This window comes from Littorina saxatilis, linkage group LG15 (genome assembly GCF_037325665.1).
Source record: "Littorina saxatilis isolate snail1 linkage group LG15, US_GU_Lsax_2.0, whole genome shotgun sequence".
Lineage (NCBI taxonomy): Eukaryota > Metazoa > Mollusca > Gastropoda > Littorinimorpha > Littorinidae > Littorina > Littorina saxatilis.
In genome coordinates, this window is record NC_090259.1 from 7,321,508 (window position 1) to 7,340,313 (window position 18,806).

An 18,806-nucleotide genomic window follows, 5' to 3' on the forward strand; every position below is an offset into this window, starting at 1 on the left:
CATGTACATGGTATACGACTTCCCCTCCATTTGGTCACATTCCCAACACAGGCATGTACATGGTATACGACTTCCCCTCCATTTGGTCACATTCCCAACACAGGCATGTACATGGTATACGACTTCCCCTCCATTTGGTCACATTCCCAACACAGGCATGTACATGGTATACGACTTCCCCTCCATTTGGTCACATTCCCAACACAGGCATGTACATGGTATACGACTTCCCCTCCATTTCGTCACATTCCCAACACAGGCATGTACATGGTATACGACTTCCCCTCCATTTGGTCACATTCCCAACACAGGCATGTACATGGTATACGACTACCCCTCCATTTGGTCACATTCCCAACACTTCGGAACAGCCTGGGCGCTGTCTGAGCACAGTTGGAATGTGTGGATCAATTAATTTTTAAAAAAAGCAACTAGAGGCTTTTCAAGAAATTAATTCGACAGATTGTGACTCAACACAGAAAGCAGTCAAGGTATTGATGTGTGTACGTGTCCAAGTGGAGAGATGGTTTAATACCATGTACAAACCTAGTCAGCTTCGTGGTGGGGTACACAACGGTTTAATACCATGTACAAGCCTAGTCAGCTTCGTGGTGAGGTACACAACGGTTTAATACCATGTACAAGCCTAGTCAGCTTCGTGGTGGGGTACACAACGGTTTAATACCATGTAAAAGCCTTATCAGCTTCGTGGTGGGGTACACAACGGTTTAATACCATGTAAAAGCCTTATCAGCTCCGTGGTGGGGTACACAACGGTTTAATACCATGTAAAAGCCTTATCAGCTTCGTGGTGGGGTACACAACGGTTTAATACCATGTAAAAGCCTTATCAGCTTCGTGGTGGGGTACACAACGGTTTAATACCATGTAAAAGCCTAGTCAGCTCCGTGGTGGGGTACACAACGGTTTAATACCATGATAAACTGAAGTCACACAGACACACACGCAGACACAGACACACACACACACACACACACACACATGGAGACAGAGAATGATGGAGACAAAAAGAGACACTCACAGACAGACCAACAGACAGAGATGACCGCCACCTCTCATCACCACCATGACGTCATGCTAACCTGAGCTCCATGATCCGTGACGTTGCCTGCCCACACCACCACGGCCTTGTCCCAGAAACCGGACCTTGCCGGCAAGGTCATAGAGAAGGGTGATGACGTCACAACGCCCACCGGTAAGTACCAGCCCTCTGGTCCGTCAGCCTTGTCCATGCATATCTACACACGTGCAACATGTGAACACAGTTCCAACGCTTCCCCAAATAATCATAGGCAGGTCACACAAGATCAATATCCTCCCTCGACTTGGACATGTATCGAAATTATAAATGTACAGTCCTTTCTATCACGGCGTACTAGCGCCAACATTAATAATGTTTAGATCTGGCTCACTTCCAGACGGATTACTTGAGCCAAAACTGAAAGTAAATCATTATCTTTGGAAGAAAATGAGTCATTTTCACCATATAATTGTACATTTCGCGTGAAAATTAGTAACTTCCACCACATAATTGTAATTTTTACGTGAACATTTCAATGATGCGGTTTTGGCGATAGTAAGCCGTCATACCTTCCCGTGAAAACAGTTCAGTACCCTACCTCAACTCTGCCTAGGCATTTGACAAGGATAAGACCACCCCTCATCTGTCACTAGTAGGCCTATGGCCATTTGACAAGGATAAGACCACCCCTCCACTGTCACTAGTAGGCCTTTAGCCATTTGACAAGGATAAGACCACCCCTCCACTGTCACTAGTAGGCCTTTAGCCATTTGACAAGGATAAGACCACCCCTCAAGGATACGACCACCCCTCCACTGTCACTTGTTGGCATTTGGCCATTTGACAAGGATACGACCATCCCTCCACTGTCACTAGTAGGCCTATGGCCATTTGACAAGGATAAGACCACCCCTCCACTGTCACTATAGTAGGCCTATGGCCATTTGACAAGGATACGACCACCCCTCCACTGTCACTAGTAGGCCTATGGCCATTTGACAAGGATACGACCACCCCTCCACTGTCACTTGTAGGCATTTGGCCATTTGACAAGGATACGACCACCCCTCCACTGTCACTTGTAGGCATTTGGCCATTTGACAAGGATAAGACCATCCCTCCACTGTCACTAGTAGGTCTATGGCCCTTTGATAAGGATAAGACCATCCCTCCACTGTCACTATAGTAGGCCTATGGCCATTTGACAAGGATAAGACCATCCCTCCACTGTCACTACTAGGCCTATGGCCATTTGACAAGGATAAGACCACCCCTCCACTGTCACTACTAGGCCTATGGCCATTTGACAAGGATAAGACCACCCCTCCACTGTCACTACTAGGCCTATGGCCATTGGACAAGGATAAGACCATCCCTCCACCGTCACGAGTAGGCCTATGGCCATTTTAAAAGCGCAGTCCTTTCCGTGCCAATATTTCTAGTCACTATCTCAGGTCTGGCCAGGTCATGCATGGGGTATGACCCTCCCTTTAGTTGGACACATGCAAGGGGGATGACCCTCCCTTTAGTTGGACACATGCATGGGGTATGACCCTCCCTTTAGTTGGACACATGTATGGGGTATGACCACCCCTTTAGTTGGACACATGCATGGGGTATGACCACCCCTTTAGTTAGACACATGCATGGGGTATGACCACCCCTTTAGTTGGACACATGCATGGGGTATGACCACCCCTTTAGTTGGACACATGCATGGGGAATGACCCTCCCTTTAGTTTGACACATGCCTGGGGTATGACCCTCCCTTTAGTTTGACACATGCCTGGGGTATGACCCTCCCTTTAGTTGGACACATGCATGGGGTATGACCCTCCCTTTAGTTGGACACATGCATGGGTATGACCCTCCCTTTAGTTTGACACATGCCTGGGGTATGACCCTCCCTTTAGTTTGACACATGCCTGGGGTATGACCCTCCCTTTAGTTTGACACATGCCTGGGGAATGACCCTCCCTTTAGTTTGACACATGCCTGGGGTATGACCCTCCCTTTAGTTTGACACATGCCTGGGGTATGACCCTCCCTTTAGTTGGACACATGCATGGGGGATGACCCTCCCTTAAGTTGGACACATGCATGGGGTATGACCACCCCTTTAGTTGGACACATGCATGGGGTATGACCACCCCTTTAGTTGGACACATGCATGGGGTATGACCACCCCTTTAGTTGAACACATGCATGGGGTATGACAACCCCTTTAGTTGGACACATGCATGGGGTATGACCCTCCCTTTAGTTAGACACATGCATGGGGTATGGCCACACCTTTAGTTGGACACATGCATGGGGTATGACCACCCTTTTAGTTGGACACATGCATGGGGTATGACCACCCTTTTAGTTGGACACATGCATGGGGGATGACCCTCCCTTTAGTTGGACATATGTATGGGGTATGACCACCCCTTTAGTTGGACACATGCATGGGGTATGACCACCCCTTTAGTTGGACACATGCATGGGGTATGACCACCCCTTTAGTTGGACACATGCATGGGGTATGACAACCCCTTTAGTTGGACACATGCATGGGGTATGACCCTCCCTTTAGTTAGACACATGCATGGGGTATGGCCACACCTTTAGTTGGACACATGCATGGGGTATGACCACCCCTTTAGTTGGACACATGCATGGGGTATGACCACCCCTTTAGTTAGACACATGCATGGGGTATGACCACCCCTTTAGTTGGACACATGCATGGGGTATGACCACCCCTTTAGTTGGACACATGCATGGGGTATGACCCTCCCTTTAGTTGGACACATGCATGGGGTATGACCCTCCCTTTAGTTGGACACATGCATGGGGGATGACCCTCCCTTTAGTTGGACACATGCCTGGGGTATGACCCTCCCTTTAGTTGGACACATGCATGGGGTATGACCCTCCCTTTAGTTGGACACATGCATGGGGTATGACCCTCCCTTTAGTTGGACACATGCATGGGGTATGACCCTCCCTTTAGTTGGACACATGCATGGGGTATGACCCTCCCTTTAGTTGGACACATCCAAAAACTGAACGTCCTGAATGCTACCTGTGCCGGGTGGGAATTTTTTTTTTATGAATTGACTTCGAAGTTTGACAGGAAGGCCGGCTTTACAGGAAACACTTTATTTAACAAAACTTTACGCTGTTGATGTTTGGTATGCATAATTACCATAATTACCATAATTACCATCATTACCACACGCATGACAATCAGGGTTAGGTGTTTATTGGTATAAAAAGCGCACGCTGCATAACATACACATGATAACCAGAGTGGGTTGTTCGTCGCTATGCCAGGTTACAATCCAAGCAGAGGTCTTAGTCCGTCGCGATATAACCTTGAATGGTTGAAAACGACGTTGAACACCAAATAAAGAAAGAAAGAGGTCTTAGTTGCTTTGTCTCACTTTGAAAAGCTTGCATCAGTAAAAGGGGCTCTTACTCTGCCACGCCCCTTTAACATTCTGCCAGAGTTATTTCCAAACACAATCCACTAAGAATGCGTCATCCTGAACCTCTCTTCCAAATCTCTGACGTCAAAAACGAAATGAAGTGCAAAAAGAATCTACGAAAAAAGTTATAACGTCACCTTCGAATTCTCAAAATTCGTACAGAGGAAACGACAAATGTTTGGTCATCATAAGCAGTAGAAAATTACTCTTGAGGTCTCTGTCAGACTGTAGTTCGACCCGCTCTAATTTACATGATATGCACACACGTGAAGATATGGTGCAGTTATGACATGGTTGCTCTCTCTCACGTCTGTAGGATACACCCATTTACCTCATACAGCTTGTTGACCTCGATGGGATACCGAGACACAACGATTCCGTTTCGGTAACCGCGGCCCTTCCTCTCTGCTGTCTTATGGTTGTTACTGAGGACGATGTTCGTCCCGTGGTTGTCATGGAAATAGAACGATGCCGGCTGCAAAATAAAAATAAAAATAAAAAAAATGTTCACTCGCTCGATACAGTACTCCCCGGTTAACGTCACTACCGTTTAAGGTCACACCTCTGATAACATCAATCAGGGTGTTGGTCCCGACCTAAAGCCTTCTTTGTATGACTAAGAAAACCTCGCTTAGCGTGACCTCGGATACGGGAACACCTCTTTTTAGGTGACCCCCGTTCTGGTCTCTAAATGCAGAAGACCACCGTTTAAGATCAAGCGAAACTGAAAGAAAAAAATCTCCCAATTTTGCGGCCTTGACAGGTTTTTTCTCCATATGACGTCAAAAGAGAAGTGACGCACAAATGTAAACGTCATCAGATTACAGTACCCCCCGGTTAACGTCACTACCGTTTAAGGTCACACCTCTGATAACATCAATCAGGGTGTTGGTCCCGACCTAAAGCCTTCTTTGTATGACTAAGAAAACCTCGCTTAGCGTGACCTCGGATACGGGAACACCTCTTTTTAGGTGACCCCCGTTCTGGTCTCTAAATGCAGAAGACCACGGTTTAAGATCAAGCGAAACTGAAAGGAAAAAAATCTCCCAATTTTGCGGCCTTGACAGGTTTTTTCTCCATATGACGTCAAAAGAGAAGTGACGCACAAATGTAAACGTCATCAGATTACAGTACCCCCCCGGTTAACGTCACTACCGTTTAAGGTCACACCTCTGATAACATCAATCAGGGTGTTGGTCCCGACCTAAAGCCTTCTTTGTATGACTAAGAAAACCTCGCTTAGCGTGACCTCGGATACGGGAACACCTCTTTTTAGGTGACCCCCGTTCTGGTCTCTAAATGCAGAAGACCACCGTTTAAGATCAAGCGAAACTGAAACGGAAAAAAATCTCCCAATTTTGCGGCCTTGACAGGTTTTTTCTCCATATGACGTCAAAAGAGAAGTGACGCACAAATCAGATTATTTGGCCCGATTATTTTACCCCAAAGAGAAGGATGAGGAAATCTTTCGCAAATAAAACTTGGAAAATAGTTCCCGCCAAAAAAGTCGTTGAACCAATCAAATTGCCAGTTCGTCATGTCACGTCTGCTTGTTTTCCTGCCGGTTTCCGTGTGCTGCTGAGTAGTGCCAATTTTAGGCCAAAATAAAAGACATTGTTGAAGATTTGAGATATTTGGAAGCTCTCTCTCTCTCTCTCTCTTTGGGGCGGGGACGTAGCTCAGTTGGTAGTGCGCTGGCTTTGTAGCCAGTTGGTCGCTATCAGCGTGGGTTCGATCCCCACGTTCGGCGAGAGATTTATTTCTCGGAGTCAACTTTGTGCAGACTCTCTTCGGTGTCCGAACACCCCCGTGTGCACACATGCGCACGAAAAAGATCCCACGTTCACAGCGAAAGTCTCAGGGCTTGGAAAACACGAAGACACGCATGCATCATCTCTCGTCTCCGATTATCATGATCGTATTTCGATACTTTGACGATATTTGGAAGCTCTCTCTCTCTCTCTCTCTCTCTTTGGGGCGGGGATATAGCTCAGTTGGTAGCGCGCTGGATTTGTATTCAGTTGGCCGCTGTCAGCGTGAGTTCGATCCCAGGTTCGGCGGAAATTTATTTCACAGAGTCAACTTTGTGTGCAGACTCTCTTCGGTGTCCGAACCTCCCCCCGTGTACACTAAATTGGGTGTGCACGTTAAAGATCCCACGATTGACAAAAGGGTCTTTCCTGGCAAAATTGCTTAGGCACAGTTAATAATTGTCTACCTATACCCGTGTGACTTGGAATAATAGGCCGTGAAAGGTAAATATGCGCCGAAATGGCTGCAATCTACTGGCCGTATAAAAATTCATCTCACACGGCATCACTGCAGAGCGCCTAGAACTGTACCCACGGAATATGCGCGATATAAGACTCATTGATTGATTGATTGAAACCCAATGCTGATGTGTCAAAGAAGAAAGCCACAGCGGGCTTGTTCGAATCAAAGTATCACACCATATCTTCAACGTATTACCAATACCTGTCCCAATATAGACCAGTTGGTCTAAGAGGACGTTAAACCCTAATAGTCAGTCAGTCTCTCTCTTTCGTTCCCCCTCTCTCTCTTCTCTCATGGTCTCTGTTTCTGTCTGTCTGTCTGTCACTCTCTGTCTCCGACCCCTCTCCTCTCTCTCTTTCTCTCTATCTTTGCCCCTCTGGCCATCTCTCTCTCTTCTATCATGTCTCTTTCTCTCTCTCTCTCTCTCTCTCTCTCTCTCTCTCTCTCTCTCTCTCTCTCTCTCTCTCTCTCCCTCTCTCTCTCTTCCTTTCAATTCCCCCCCCTACTCTCTCTCTCTCTCTCTCGATCTCCCTCTTTTTAACTCTATGTCTCTCTCTCCGTCTGCTCTCTTTATCTCTGTCTGTCATGATCAGTTTGTCTGTGTCTCTCTTTCTATGTCTGTCTGTCTTACCTCACATCCTCTCTCTCTCTCTCTCTCTCTCTCTCTCTCTCTCTCTCTCTCTCTCTCTCTCTCTCTCTCTCTCTCTCTAATGCAGCTGATGGTCTCTGTGTCAGTGTCAGTATGTATGTCAGTGTGTGTCTCTCTCTGGATCTGCCCATTATTACGTCATTGACTTTCAATTGGCGGGAAGTCTTTATGGGGCCCCAAACTAAACTCTGATCTCCTCGGATAAGATCAATTTTTTTCTACTGAAATTGATCTTATCCGAGGATCGGTTAACGTGTCCCTCGGATAAGATCACGATTTTTTTTGGTCCCAAGGGGGGTCACCTTATCCGAGGAGTACTGTATGATTAAATGTTGCCCAAATTGTTGTAAAAAGAAAAACAGTTCAGAGCACCTCACATTAGAAAGTCACTTTTCCATTTTAGTGGATTTATTTTAATCGAAAATCAAGTTTTGTTATTGTTATTACTTCGATCTACCAAAGAATATCATCTTTAATAAACTAATAACTTTTATTTTCTCGTGGTTTGGTTGTCAATTATAACCTATCGGTCTTTAAAGAGGACGAACAAGATACTCAACAGGCATATAACAATGTTGGACGAACAAGATACTCAACAGGCATATAACAATGTTGGACGAACAAGATTTGTTTGTTTGTTTGCTTAACGCCCAGCCGACCACGAAGGGCCATATCAGGGCGGTGCTGCTTTGACATATATAACGTGCGCCACACACAAGACAGAAGTCGCAGCACAGGCTTCATGTCTCACCCAGTCACATTATTCTGACACCGGACCAACCAGTCCTAGCACTAACCCCATAATGCCAGACGCCAGGCGGAGCAGCCACTAGATTGCCAATGTTAAAGTCTTAGGTATGACCCGGCCGGGGTTCGAACCCACGACCTCCCGATCACGGGGCGGACGCCTTACCACTAGGCCAACCGTGCCGGTCGACGAACAAGATACTCAACAGGCATATAACAATGTTGGACGAACAAGATACTCAACAGGCATATAACAATGTTGGACGAACAAGATACTCAACAGGCATATAACAATGTTGGACGAACAAGATACTCAACAGGCATATAACAATGTTGGACGAACAAGATACTCAACAGGCATATAACAATGTTGGACGAACAAGATACTCAACAGGCATATAACAATGTTGGACGAACAAGATACTCAACAGGCATATAACAATGTTGGACGAACGAGATACTCAACAGGCATATAACAATGTTGGACGAACAAGATACTCAACAGGCATATAACAATGTTGGACGAACAAGATACTCAACAGGCATAATATAACAATGTTGGACGAACGAGATACTCAACAGGCATATAACAATGTTGGACGAACAAGATACTCAACAGGCATATAACAATGTTGGACGAACAAGATACTCAACAGGCATATAACAATGTTGGACGAACGAGATACTCAACAGGCATATAACAATGTTGGACGAACAAGATACTCAACAGGCATATAACAATGGTGGACGAACGAGATACTCAACAGGCATATAACAATGTTGGACGAACGAGATACTCAACAGGCATATAACAATGTTGGACGAACGAGATACTCAACAGGCATATAACAATGTTGGACGAACGAGATACTCAACAGGCATATAACAATGTTGGACGAACAAGATACTCAACAGGCATATAACAATGTTGGACGAACAAGATACTCAACAGGCATATAACAATGTTGGACGAACAAGATACTCAACAGGCATATAACAATGTTGGACGAACAAGATTTGTTTGTTTTCGTGTTTGCTTAACGACCAGCCGACCACGAAGGGCCATATCAGGGCGGTGCTGCTTTGACATATAACGTGCGCCACACACAAGACAGAAGTCGCAGCACAGGCTTCATGTCTCACCCAGTCACATTATTCTGACACCGGACCAACCAGTCCTAGCACTAACCCCATAATGCCACACGCCAGGCGGAGCAGCCACTAGATTGCCAATGTTAAAGTCTTAGGTATGACCCGGCCGGGGTTCGAACCCACGACCTCCCGATCACGGGGCGGACGCCTTACCACTAGGCCAACCGTGCCGGTCGACGAACAAGATACTCAACAGGCATATAACAATGTTGGACGAACAAGATACTCAACAAGCATATAACAATGTTGGACGAACAAGATACTCAACAGGCATATAACAATGTTGGACGAACAAGATACTCAACAGGCATATATAACAATGTTGGACGAACAAGATACTCAACAGGCATAATATAACAATGTTGGACGAACAAGATACTCAACAGGCATATAACAATGTTGGACGAACAAGATACTCAACAGGCATATAACAATGTTGGACGAACAAGATACTCAACAGGCATATAACAATGTTGGACGAACAAGATACTCAACAGGCATATATAACAACGTTGGACGAACAAGATACTCAACAGGCATATAACAATGTTGGACGAACAAGATACTCAACAGGCATATAACAATGTTGGACGAACAAGATACTCAACAGGCATATAACAATGTTGGACGAACAAGATACTCAACAGGCATATATAACAATGTTGGACGAACAAGATACTCAACAGGCATATATAACAATGTTGGACGAACAAGATACTCAACAGGCATATAACAATGTTGGACGAACAAGATACTCAACAGGCATATAACAATGTTGGACGAACAAGATACTCAACAGGCATATAACAATGTTGGACGAACAAGATACTCAACAGGCATATATAACAACGTTGGACGAACAAGATACTCAACAGGCATATAACAATGTTGGACGAACAAGATACTCAACAGGCATATAACAATGTTGGACGAACAAGATACTCAACAGGCATATAACACTATAAGATGTTTGATGGGTTGTTGACAGACCAGCTTTTTTGTCGGTCCGAGGGGGAGCATATCGTCTTTTGTTTCATATTTATTGACCAAGGCCGAAGGCCGCGGTCAATAAATATGAAACAAAAGTCGATATGCCCCCCGAGGACCGACAAAAAAGCTGGTCTGGCAATAAACCATCAAACATCGTTTTTGTCATCATTTTGGTGGTTCAACATTAAGTGAAAAATCAACACAGGGAGCCATGGTTTGAAACGCGAGTTCTGTTATTATAATGCATGTTCGGGGCCCCAGCACGTTGTTCAAAGCTGGCGTGCGAAAGCAACTTACTGTGTGTGATTTGAGTTTATAATGTTGAGACAAGTATGTCAGGTTTGAGGATGCGAAGTTCTGTAGGTTCCGACTACAGAGTGGTGTGTGAAAGCAACAGCAAGCGCCTTTGAGACGATAGTGCCCACATGTTGCATTCGAGCGATGGGATTGTCGTATTTCAAACGAGGTGATTTGCTTGCACAGTCAGCGTTGACCATCTCACAACAGATCTGTTATGTGGATTATCGTGCGACGTCGGGGGCAAGGAATCGCAGGAAGCAAAGATGAGTCTTTTTCCATTGTCACCTTTCTTTCCGGTTGTTGGTGCATATAATATTGTGCGGACAAAATGATGCGACGGCGAGTGTTTTTTGCCTCCAAGATTTTGTGGTGTGGGTATTGTTTTGCTCGTTTCATACCCACACCAAAACCTGAAACACACCCCACCCTCCCCCTCCCTCACAATCAGTACATGAACACAAACACTGACACACACAAATTAATGATCAAGTTACCCCCCCCCCCCCCCAACCCTTCATTTGCACACCTGCAACGCAGACGATCATATTATTGATTAAATATTCATATAGGTCAGTGTTGGGTTTTTTGTTCTTGTTTGTGTTATTGCAGAATCGGTTCTCTCTTATTGCTACACGTGTCTCTTCATTACATTTCACCATCGCCCTACCACCCTGCCCCTCTCGGTATTCCACCCCTCGGTTTTCAGTGGTAAATATTAGTAATCGAATATTGAAGCTACGTTGAGTCAAAGGTCACAGAAGATTTGCATCGTGCAGCACTGCACGAATTGGGTCAAAGGACACAAACGATTTGCGTCGTGCCGCGAAGGAAAGATAATCGCGATCTTGTTTCTCATTGCCTCTCTGTTTTTCATTAGACTTGTCATTCTGCTTGCTCGGCTTTGTCAGATGTCTTCATTTCTTGTTGCTATGTTCTTTGCTTTTTTATTATTATTTTTTTATTTGCGCGTAGTTTATCGATACAACGTCTTGTGCACGGGTCAAAATGTGTGTGTCAGGGGTCAATTGGTTTGACTTAAACTTACGTTCGTGTTTCTCCAAACAGAGATACACGCACTCCATGACTTTGTGAGAAGATAAAACATATCGATAGGTTTCATTTGTTTGCGATAAAGCATAAATGTATGACCTTTGATGAGGTAGTTTTGTTTTTTGTTTACATTTGCCAGTTTGCCAGTTCGTATTTGGAACTTGGCGAAGCAGTGTCGTCTGTTTAGGTCTGGGGAAACGCCAATGAAAAGAGCCGAAGAATCCTCGAGCGTTTCTATTGGGTTTGCTTTTGATTATCCATGTAATAGGGCTTCCTGCAACTATGGTAACCGGGGATTTATTCCCCGGGGAACATGAGATTTATTTCCCAGGTGCTTGTGAATGAAAACTCGTGAAAATGATGACAATGTTGAATGTTTACTAACAAACAAAGAAACAAACAAACAAACAAAATAACAAGTATTTTGAACTTACTCCGCTAGTATCCCCGTCAGCGATGGGAATGTCCTTGATGGTTATCAGAGCAGACAAGGCTTTGGTGACGTTGTACATCTCTTCTTGCTCCCTCATCACCGTGAGTCTGCGTGTGACGTCAGCAGGGGTCAGCAAGGCCGAAGTGCTGCCCACATGACCGTTGACAAAGGGTTTCATCTCAGAGGTCAAAGCTGTGACGTCATCACGAGTGACAACCCCTTCAGACCGTTCTACGAAACGCTTGTGTAGTATCAGCTTTCCTCGGTGGTTAAGCAGGACGTTTTTCCTGTCCTGTGTCGCCGCCTTTTTGTCTGAGCTCGTTTTTAATATCGTGCCCGTGACCTGACGGCGATGTGTGTTGATGACTGACGTCAGATGGTCAAAGATGGCGTCTGTTTCAGCAATGGACGCCTTGGTCTGGCGGTCTATGTCTGTCAGTTGATCGTCTGCTTGACCGATGCCTCGCGCCACTTCCGCTTCCTGGGCAGCCAGCGTGCTGGCCAGCTCTCTTAGCGTCGCCCTTGCCTCCCCCCGTCTCTCCTCCACGTCCCTCACATCCGGGCACTGGCGGTGAGCGGTGGTGGCACAATGCAGGCACACTGACACACGGTGTGCGGGGCAGAACTTTACCGGAAGTGTGTCGGCATGGACGGCGCATGCGCTGCGACTTTTAGCGGCCAGTGTTTGTGTCGTGAGTGAGGACAGCTTGTGCACGGCGTGATGTTTGGTGGCCGACTGTTTCTTGTGCAGCGTCGTGCACTTCTGACAGAGCGTGTCTCCACAGTCCATGCACACACACACAGCGGACACGTTGACACAGACACAACACACGTGCTGCTCGGACAGAAGGCGGTGGGCCTCTACCAGCGCCGCCATTGCCCTGTCTGTCAGGAAACTGTCTGCAATGTCTACAACACTTTTCCCGCTTCTCCTGTCCTTCTCGTCTATTATGGAACAACGCCCGAGTGGACACCGGGCGGCTTCCGCTTGTGATTGAAGCCATGACAACAGGCATTGACGACACAGCAAGTGACCACAGGGAAGAATTTTGGGTTCCACGAAAAGTTCGTGACAAATGCTGCATTGCATTTCATTCGGGTCTACCGGGAGTGAAGACGTCGCCATTTCTCACGCTGCAACAACAAACCAGAGAATATCATCCATATGCCAGTTGTGTACAGATAGCATACCTAAAGCGCTATTTTGGAAAGTTTTCTGACGATTTGGACCTTAACACGTTTAAGGGGCACTTGCTGTACTGTAATTTAGAAACACCTGCAATGATTTGCTCAAAACTGCGCCGAAACTTTGCCAAATAATTAAATGAATTTTAATCAGCGTGTGGTTTGCTTCATCCAGCTCTCCTGTGTCAGGAGTTCGGACTTCCGTCCGTCATCATATTTGATTTAGTCCTGATAGATACCAATTCGTCAAAGCAGATTCAGACCGTTGGATTGAGGAAGCCAAACCTACTGTCTAGCTTGAGCGTGCACATTCCGTGCCATACAGGGCTAAAACGCTTCGCATAACAGAAATAAACACAATGACCCTTGGAGAATATCGCGGTCTGAAATGACTACCAAACACAGCATTAAGATTTGAAAAATAGAACGCTCAAACACTAGTTCTAAGACCTTCTTCGTGTGTGTTGTCATCTGTTCAACTCCCAAAACGAACTCAATAGCTCTCGGTTCATTTTCAAATCTGTATCTCTAGGAATAGCGCATGAAATGCTCAGCGTCGAAAGGTAGGACGAAAATTATGACTCGCGCAAAAAGGAGTCACACTGAGAATTACAGTCTGGAATGCCCACTCAAAACATAGCCCTTTTCAATTTGAATAACTCAGCGCTGAAACGTTTAGTTTCAGGTATTCCTGGTGTGTGGTCACATTGTTACAACCCCGAACCTGAACTGTATAGTTCTTGGGGCGACGAGAGACATTTTTCTTGTAAGATATTATTAAGTGTCACTTTTAACTTGTGCTACTTTGTTGTGTACTGGATATCGCGGTTAGAGAGAGACAGAGAGAGAGAGATTGGATTGTTTACTCATTTAGGCCATAGCCCCTTATGAGGGGGGTGAACATATATATATACAATGACATAATGACATTTGCTCACAAATCAAATGAAATAAATCATACACGAACTAAGACATTACATTTCAAATAAAATATATCGTAGGCTTACATGAACTAAGACATAACAACACTACGTTGCCGAAATGCTTTGTACACATAAACTGACAACTTTCGAACAATACCTTCATTCACAGATGCCATAAGCATAGAAAACTTGTGTAAACTTGGGTTTCTATAAAATTTAGCAGGAATAAACTGGCATCGCAAATCACGAAGTGCGGGGCAACAAAGCACAAAATGAAACTCATCTTCCTTACGTTCCCTGCACAATGGGCATAACAACATATCCGCATCGTATCTCTTATATCGATTAACGTGCACAAATAGTTCTGTTATTCCACCTCGGAATCTTGCCATAATAATTTTCAAATGCCTATCCATGTTCAATAATAAATAAGGTTTTACTTCGTGCACAGTGCAAAATGTATAACGCAAATCTATCACTGTTCTGAACATGAAAATTCCATTCCTGCCATCTACAATCAATCAATCTTTCTCTGAAATCTTTCAAAAAACGGTTCTCATCTTGCACTCCTTGATTCATCCATACAAACCCAAAACCATTCTGACATAATTTACAACGTACGCTAGACACCCAGTTTCTTTTACCTCTTTCATCCAGTTCACGCAACATTTTATAGGCTTTATGTGGCAATCTATTTACGTCCATTCTTAACAACTTCAACCAGTATTTAACACAACGTATTGCAGCATTCACATAAATGGGATACCTATTCATCTCTCCGTACACAAAATCGTTGGGTGTGCGTGATCCAACACCAAGAAATTTCTTTAGGGCAAATAAATGAACTTTTTCAGACTGTAATGCAGAATTCTCAAGACCCCACAGTTCAGCTCCATATATTGCAATTGGCAAAACCTGAGAATCAAATAATTTTAAATAAACTTTCAAATTATTATTACCAAGCTTGGACAAATTTTGTAATATATACACAACAATGCGTTTTTCGCTTTGCTTACAAGGTCACAACAAGTGGCGGTAAAACTGAGTTTTGTGGAGAACTTTCTTTCTTTATTTGGTGTTTAACGTCGTTTTCAACCACGAAGGTTATATCGCGACGAGGGAAAGGGGGGATATGGGATAGGGGAAAGGGGGGAGATGGGATAGAGCCACTTGTTAAGTGTTTCTTGTTCACAAAAGCACTAATCAAAAAATTGCTCCAGGGGCTTGCAACGTAGTACAATATATGACCTTACTGGGAGAATGCAAGTTTCCAGTACAAAGGACTAAACATTTCTTACATACTGCTTGACTAAAATCTTTACAAACATTGACTATATTCTATACAAGAACCACTTAACAAGGGTAAAAAGTGAAGAATTTTATGGGTGAGAAAAGGAAAGTAAAAGGACTTTGGGGAGGCAGAAATAGAGAAGAAACAAGAAAAAGATCCTAATTAGGTTCACGGCATCGAGAGTGATGCGACCTTCTCTCAGAAGTTAGTAGAGAAGGCTCCCCCATCCACCACCCGGGGGACGCGCCTCTACGCCAATTAGGGGGCGCGAGGTTGTGGAGAACAATATTCCTAAATACTTATAAACATTAACCACTGGCATTATCTTTTTCCATTTCTCTCTTACACTCAAGTATCCACCCTTCCGAAAAACAACAATATTACTCTTATTCATATTTACTTTAAGGTGTAAATTTGATGCTGCATGTTGCAAATTATTCAACTGCGTCTGTAGACCAACCACAGTCTCAGATAATAGAAGAACATCATCAGCCAATAATAAAATAAATAGCTCCATATAATCATTCAAAAACTGTGCACCATGTCTTCCTTTTTCAATAACTTCTAAAGCCAACTCGTTTATAAAGAGAGAAAACAAAAGAGAGAGAGAGAGAGAGAGAGAGAGAGAGAGAGAGAGAGAGAGAGAGAGAGAGCAGAGCGAGAGACACACAAAGAGAGAAAGAGCGAGAGACAGAGAGAGAGAGAGCGAGAGAGAGAGAGAGAGAGAGAGAGAGAGAGAGAGAGAGAGGGGGAGAGAGAGAGAGAGAGAGAGAGAGAGAGAGAGAGAGAGAGAGGGGGGGGGGGAGAGAGAGAGAGAAACGCAGAGCGATGTGTGTGCGGCGTGGCATGTGTCAGTCACATGAGTGTCACTGTGTGTGTGTGTATGTGTGTATGTGTATGTCAGTGTGTGCCGTGAGTTTGTGTGACAGTGTGTGTGTGTGTCATTGTGTGTGTGTGTGTGTGTGTATGTGTACGTGTGTGTGTGCCGCGTGTCATGTGTGTCACTGTGTGTGTGTGTGTGTGTGTGTGTGTATGTGCGTGTCATGTGTGTGTGTGCCGCGTGTCATGTGTGTCACTGTGTGTGTGTGTGTGTGTGTGTGTGTGTGTGTGTGTGTGTGTGTGACTGTAGTGCTGCTGCATACTTGTTTTAACAGTGTGTGTGCGTGTGTGAGTCAATGTATCTATGTGACTGTGTCAGTGCATTCATAACAGGGCCGACTGATTCCAGCCACAGCCCCAGTGTTGCAATGCCCAGTGCGACACGACCAAGCCCGACAATCCGACTTTCGTTTATGTCTTGCTGTCACTCATTCAGCCTGGTGTGGTCGTCAGTTGGGGACCCACTAGTGTTTATTTTTAAACACAGAAATTGGGCCGTCTTACGGTTTCTGATCTCTTCATGAAAGGCAGGAGCCCTCGGAGTGGCAATAATAATTCGGGGCTACGCTTCTTTTGTTACATTTAACCAAGCGATAATCACACCACACAACCTTTAACAACAGATAAAAAGAGCTGGAACGTTCGCCTGTTTCCAATGGCTGTTTTGAGGGCACATGAACCGCAGTGCCATTTTATCGCTTGGTCTGTCTCGGCCTACGTTATGTGTTGCCGGCGGAAGCAACACTGATCATACACTCAGTTATTCTCACAACGCTAACACAAAACACACATAGCAGTAACAGAACCTAAAGGTAACTTACGTGTTAAATGTGAAGACAGAGGCGAGCACACACTAACGTCGGTTGCAGTGATGATATAGGGGACAGGCTGATCCGCTCCGTAAAGACTCGAAAATGGCTGACAGTACGAGTGTCCTTGTCACGTGACGAGCGTAACGGTGCAGGTGTACCTAATTCGACTCGGTCGAGTTTCTTAACAAACATAGGCACATGAAATAATGTTGCCGTGGTTCTCTTGTTTTGTTTTGTTTACCCTTTATTGTTTAACAATGATAGAAGCACAGGGAGGTAACTCTTGCTTGGTTATACATTTGTAACAAGGGGAAGGAGAACTCTGTGTTAGGGCCGGACTCGCTGGACCATCACTCACGGACACAAAGACACACACCTATTTTGTAGTGTGCTTCACTAACTCAGGAGATGTAGTCAACTGTGTATGTTGTGGCTTGTGGCCACCCGGCTTCGGTCGGGTCGGCGGAGAGGAGGAGGGAAGATAGACACAGGAATAAAGAAAATATAACTGGCATGGTATTCTTTAGTCCTGTGTCTATCTTCCCTACCCCTCTCCGCCGACCCAGCCGACGCCGGGTGGCCAAAGTTGACAACATCTCCTGAGTTAGTGGAGCACACTACAAAATACGCCCACACATTGAAAGGGGGTAACTTAGCATGTCTGCATTCTGATCATCATCGCTCAACGGCTATCGCCAGTTATCTCTCTGACCGGACGCTAAAGTCCTACGCAAATCTATCAAAACAAGAATACAGAGTTATCTCCCATATGTTGTTCACGAGCAGTGTTCGCGAGACGAAAATGATTGCAGATTGGCCGACTTCGACAGTGATCTCCGTTCTGTTCTTCACAGTTATGATAAAGACATCGTTCTAAGGTCAAAACAAGTCGAAATTGTGGGACTGCTGCCGGAAGGAGACCGTAATATATGGTTGCATCACTGTCAAAAAATCGTCTGCTCCAGCGAGCGCGGAAACCAAACGGTTGATTATCACGTGACACTTTTGCCATATTTAGAGTTGTTTGCACAGTAAATACAGCCGCGAAAAATAGCTCGCTTGAAACTGTCTTACATATCAATTCCTTTGTAATTTAAAAATTACACAACACCATGAAAAATCATTGTCGACAATCGCGAATCTGCTTACATCCATAACACATTACGAAAAGATCTAAATATGTAAAAAAAAATAAAAAAAATCGATTTCCTCGCCAGACAAGGAAAACCAAGGCATCCTGTCAGGGATAGAATGAGCCGAACTCATTTTGACCTGAGTTGAGGATGGCATGTCTGATCATTGTCACGAATGTAAAGAGTTCAAGTTAGACCTTGTTTGTTTGTTTGTTTGTTTGTTTGTTTGTTTGTTTGCTTAACGCCCAGCCGACCACGAAGGGCCATATCAGGGCGGTGCTGCTTTGACATATAACGTGCGCCACACACAAGACAAAAGTCGCAGCACAGGCTTCATGTCTCACCCAGTCACATTATTCTGACACCGGACCAACCAGTCCTAGCACTAACCCCATAATGCCAGACGCCAGGCGGAGCAGCCACTAGATTGCCAATTTTAAAGTCTTAGGTATGACCCGGCCGGGGTTCGA

At 45.0% G+C, this 18,806-nt stretch overlaps 2 protein-coding genes and 1 long non-coding RNA gene across 3 annotated transcripts in view; 2 read left to right on the top strand and 1 right to left on the bottom strand.

The window, feature by feature from the left end:
- The window catches only part of LOC138948397 (uncharacterized), a 319,572-nt gene that overhangs the window by 233,256 nt on the left and 67,510 nt on the right, over positions 1-18,806 (top strand). The gene's annotated exons all lie outside the window — the stretch shown is intronic.
- Positions 1-18,806, top strand: part of LOC138948394 (uncharacterized) — a 290,382-nt gene that overhangs the window by 92,390 nt on the left and 179,186 nt on the right. The gene's annotated exons all lie outside the window — the stretch shown is intronic.
- On the bottom strand, positions 1,104-17,314 carry LOC138948392 (E3 ubiquitin-protein ligase TRIM33-like; the record flags this gene model as incomplete). Its single annotated transcript, XM_070319924.1, is given in 4 exon segments — positions 1,104-1,259; positions 4,850-4,993; positions 12,115-13,247; positions 17,213-17,314. Coding segments are annotated over 3 exon segments (1,425 nt in total), but the record flags the coding sequence as incomplete, so codon positions are not given.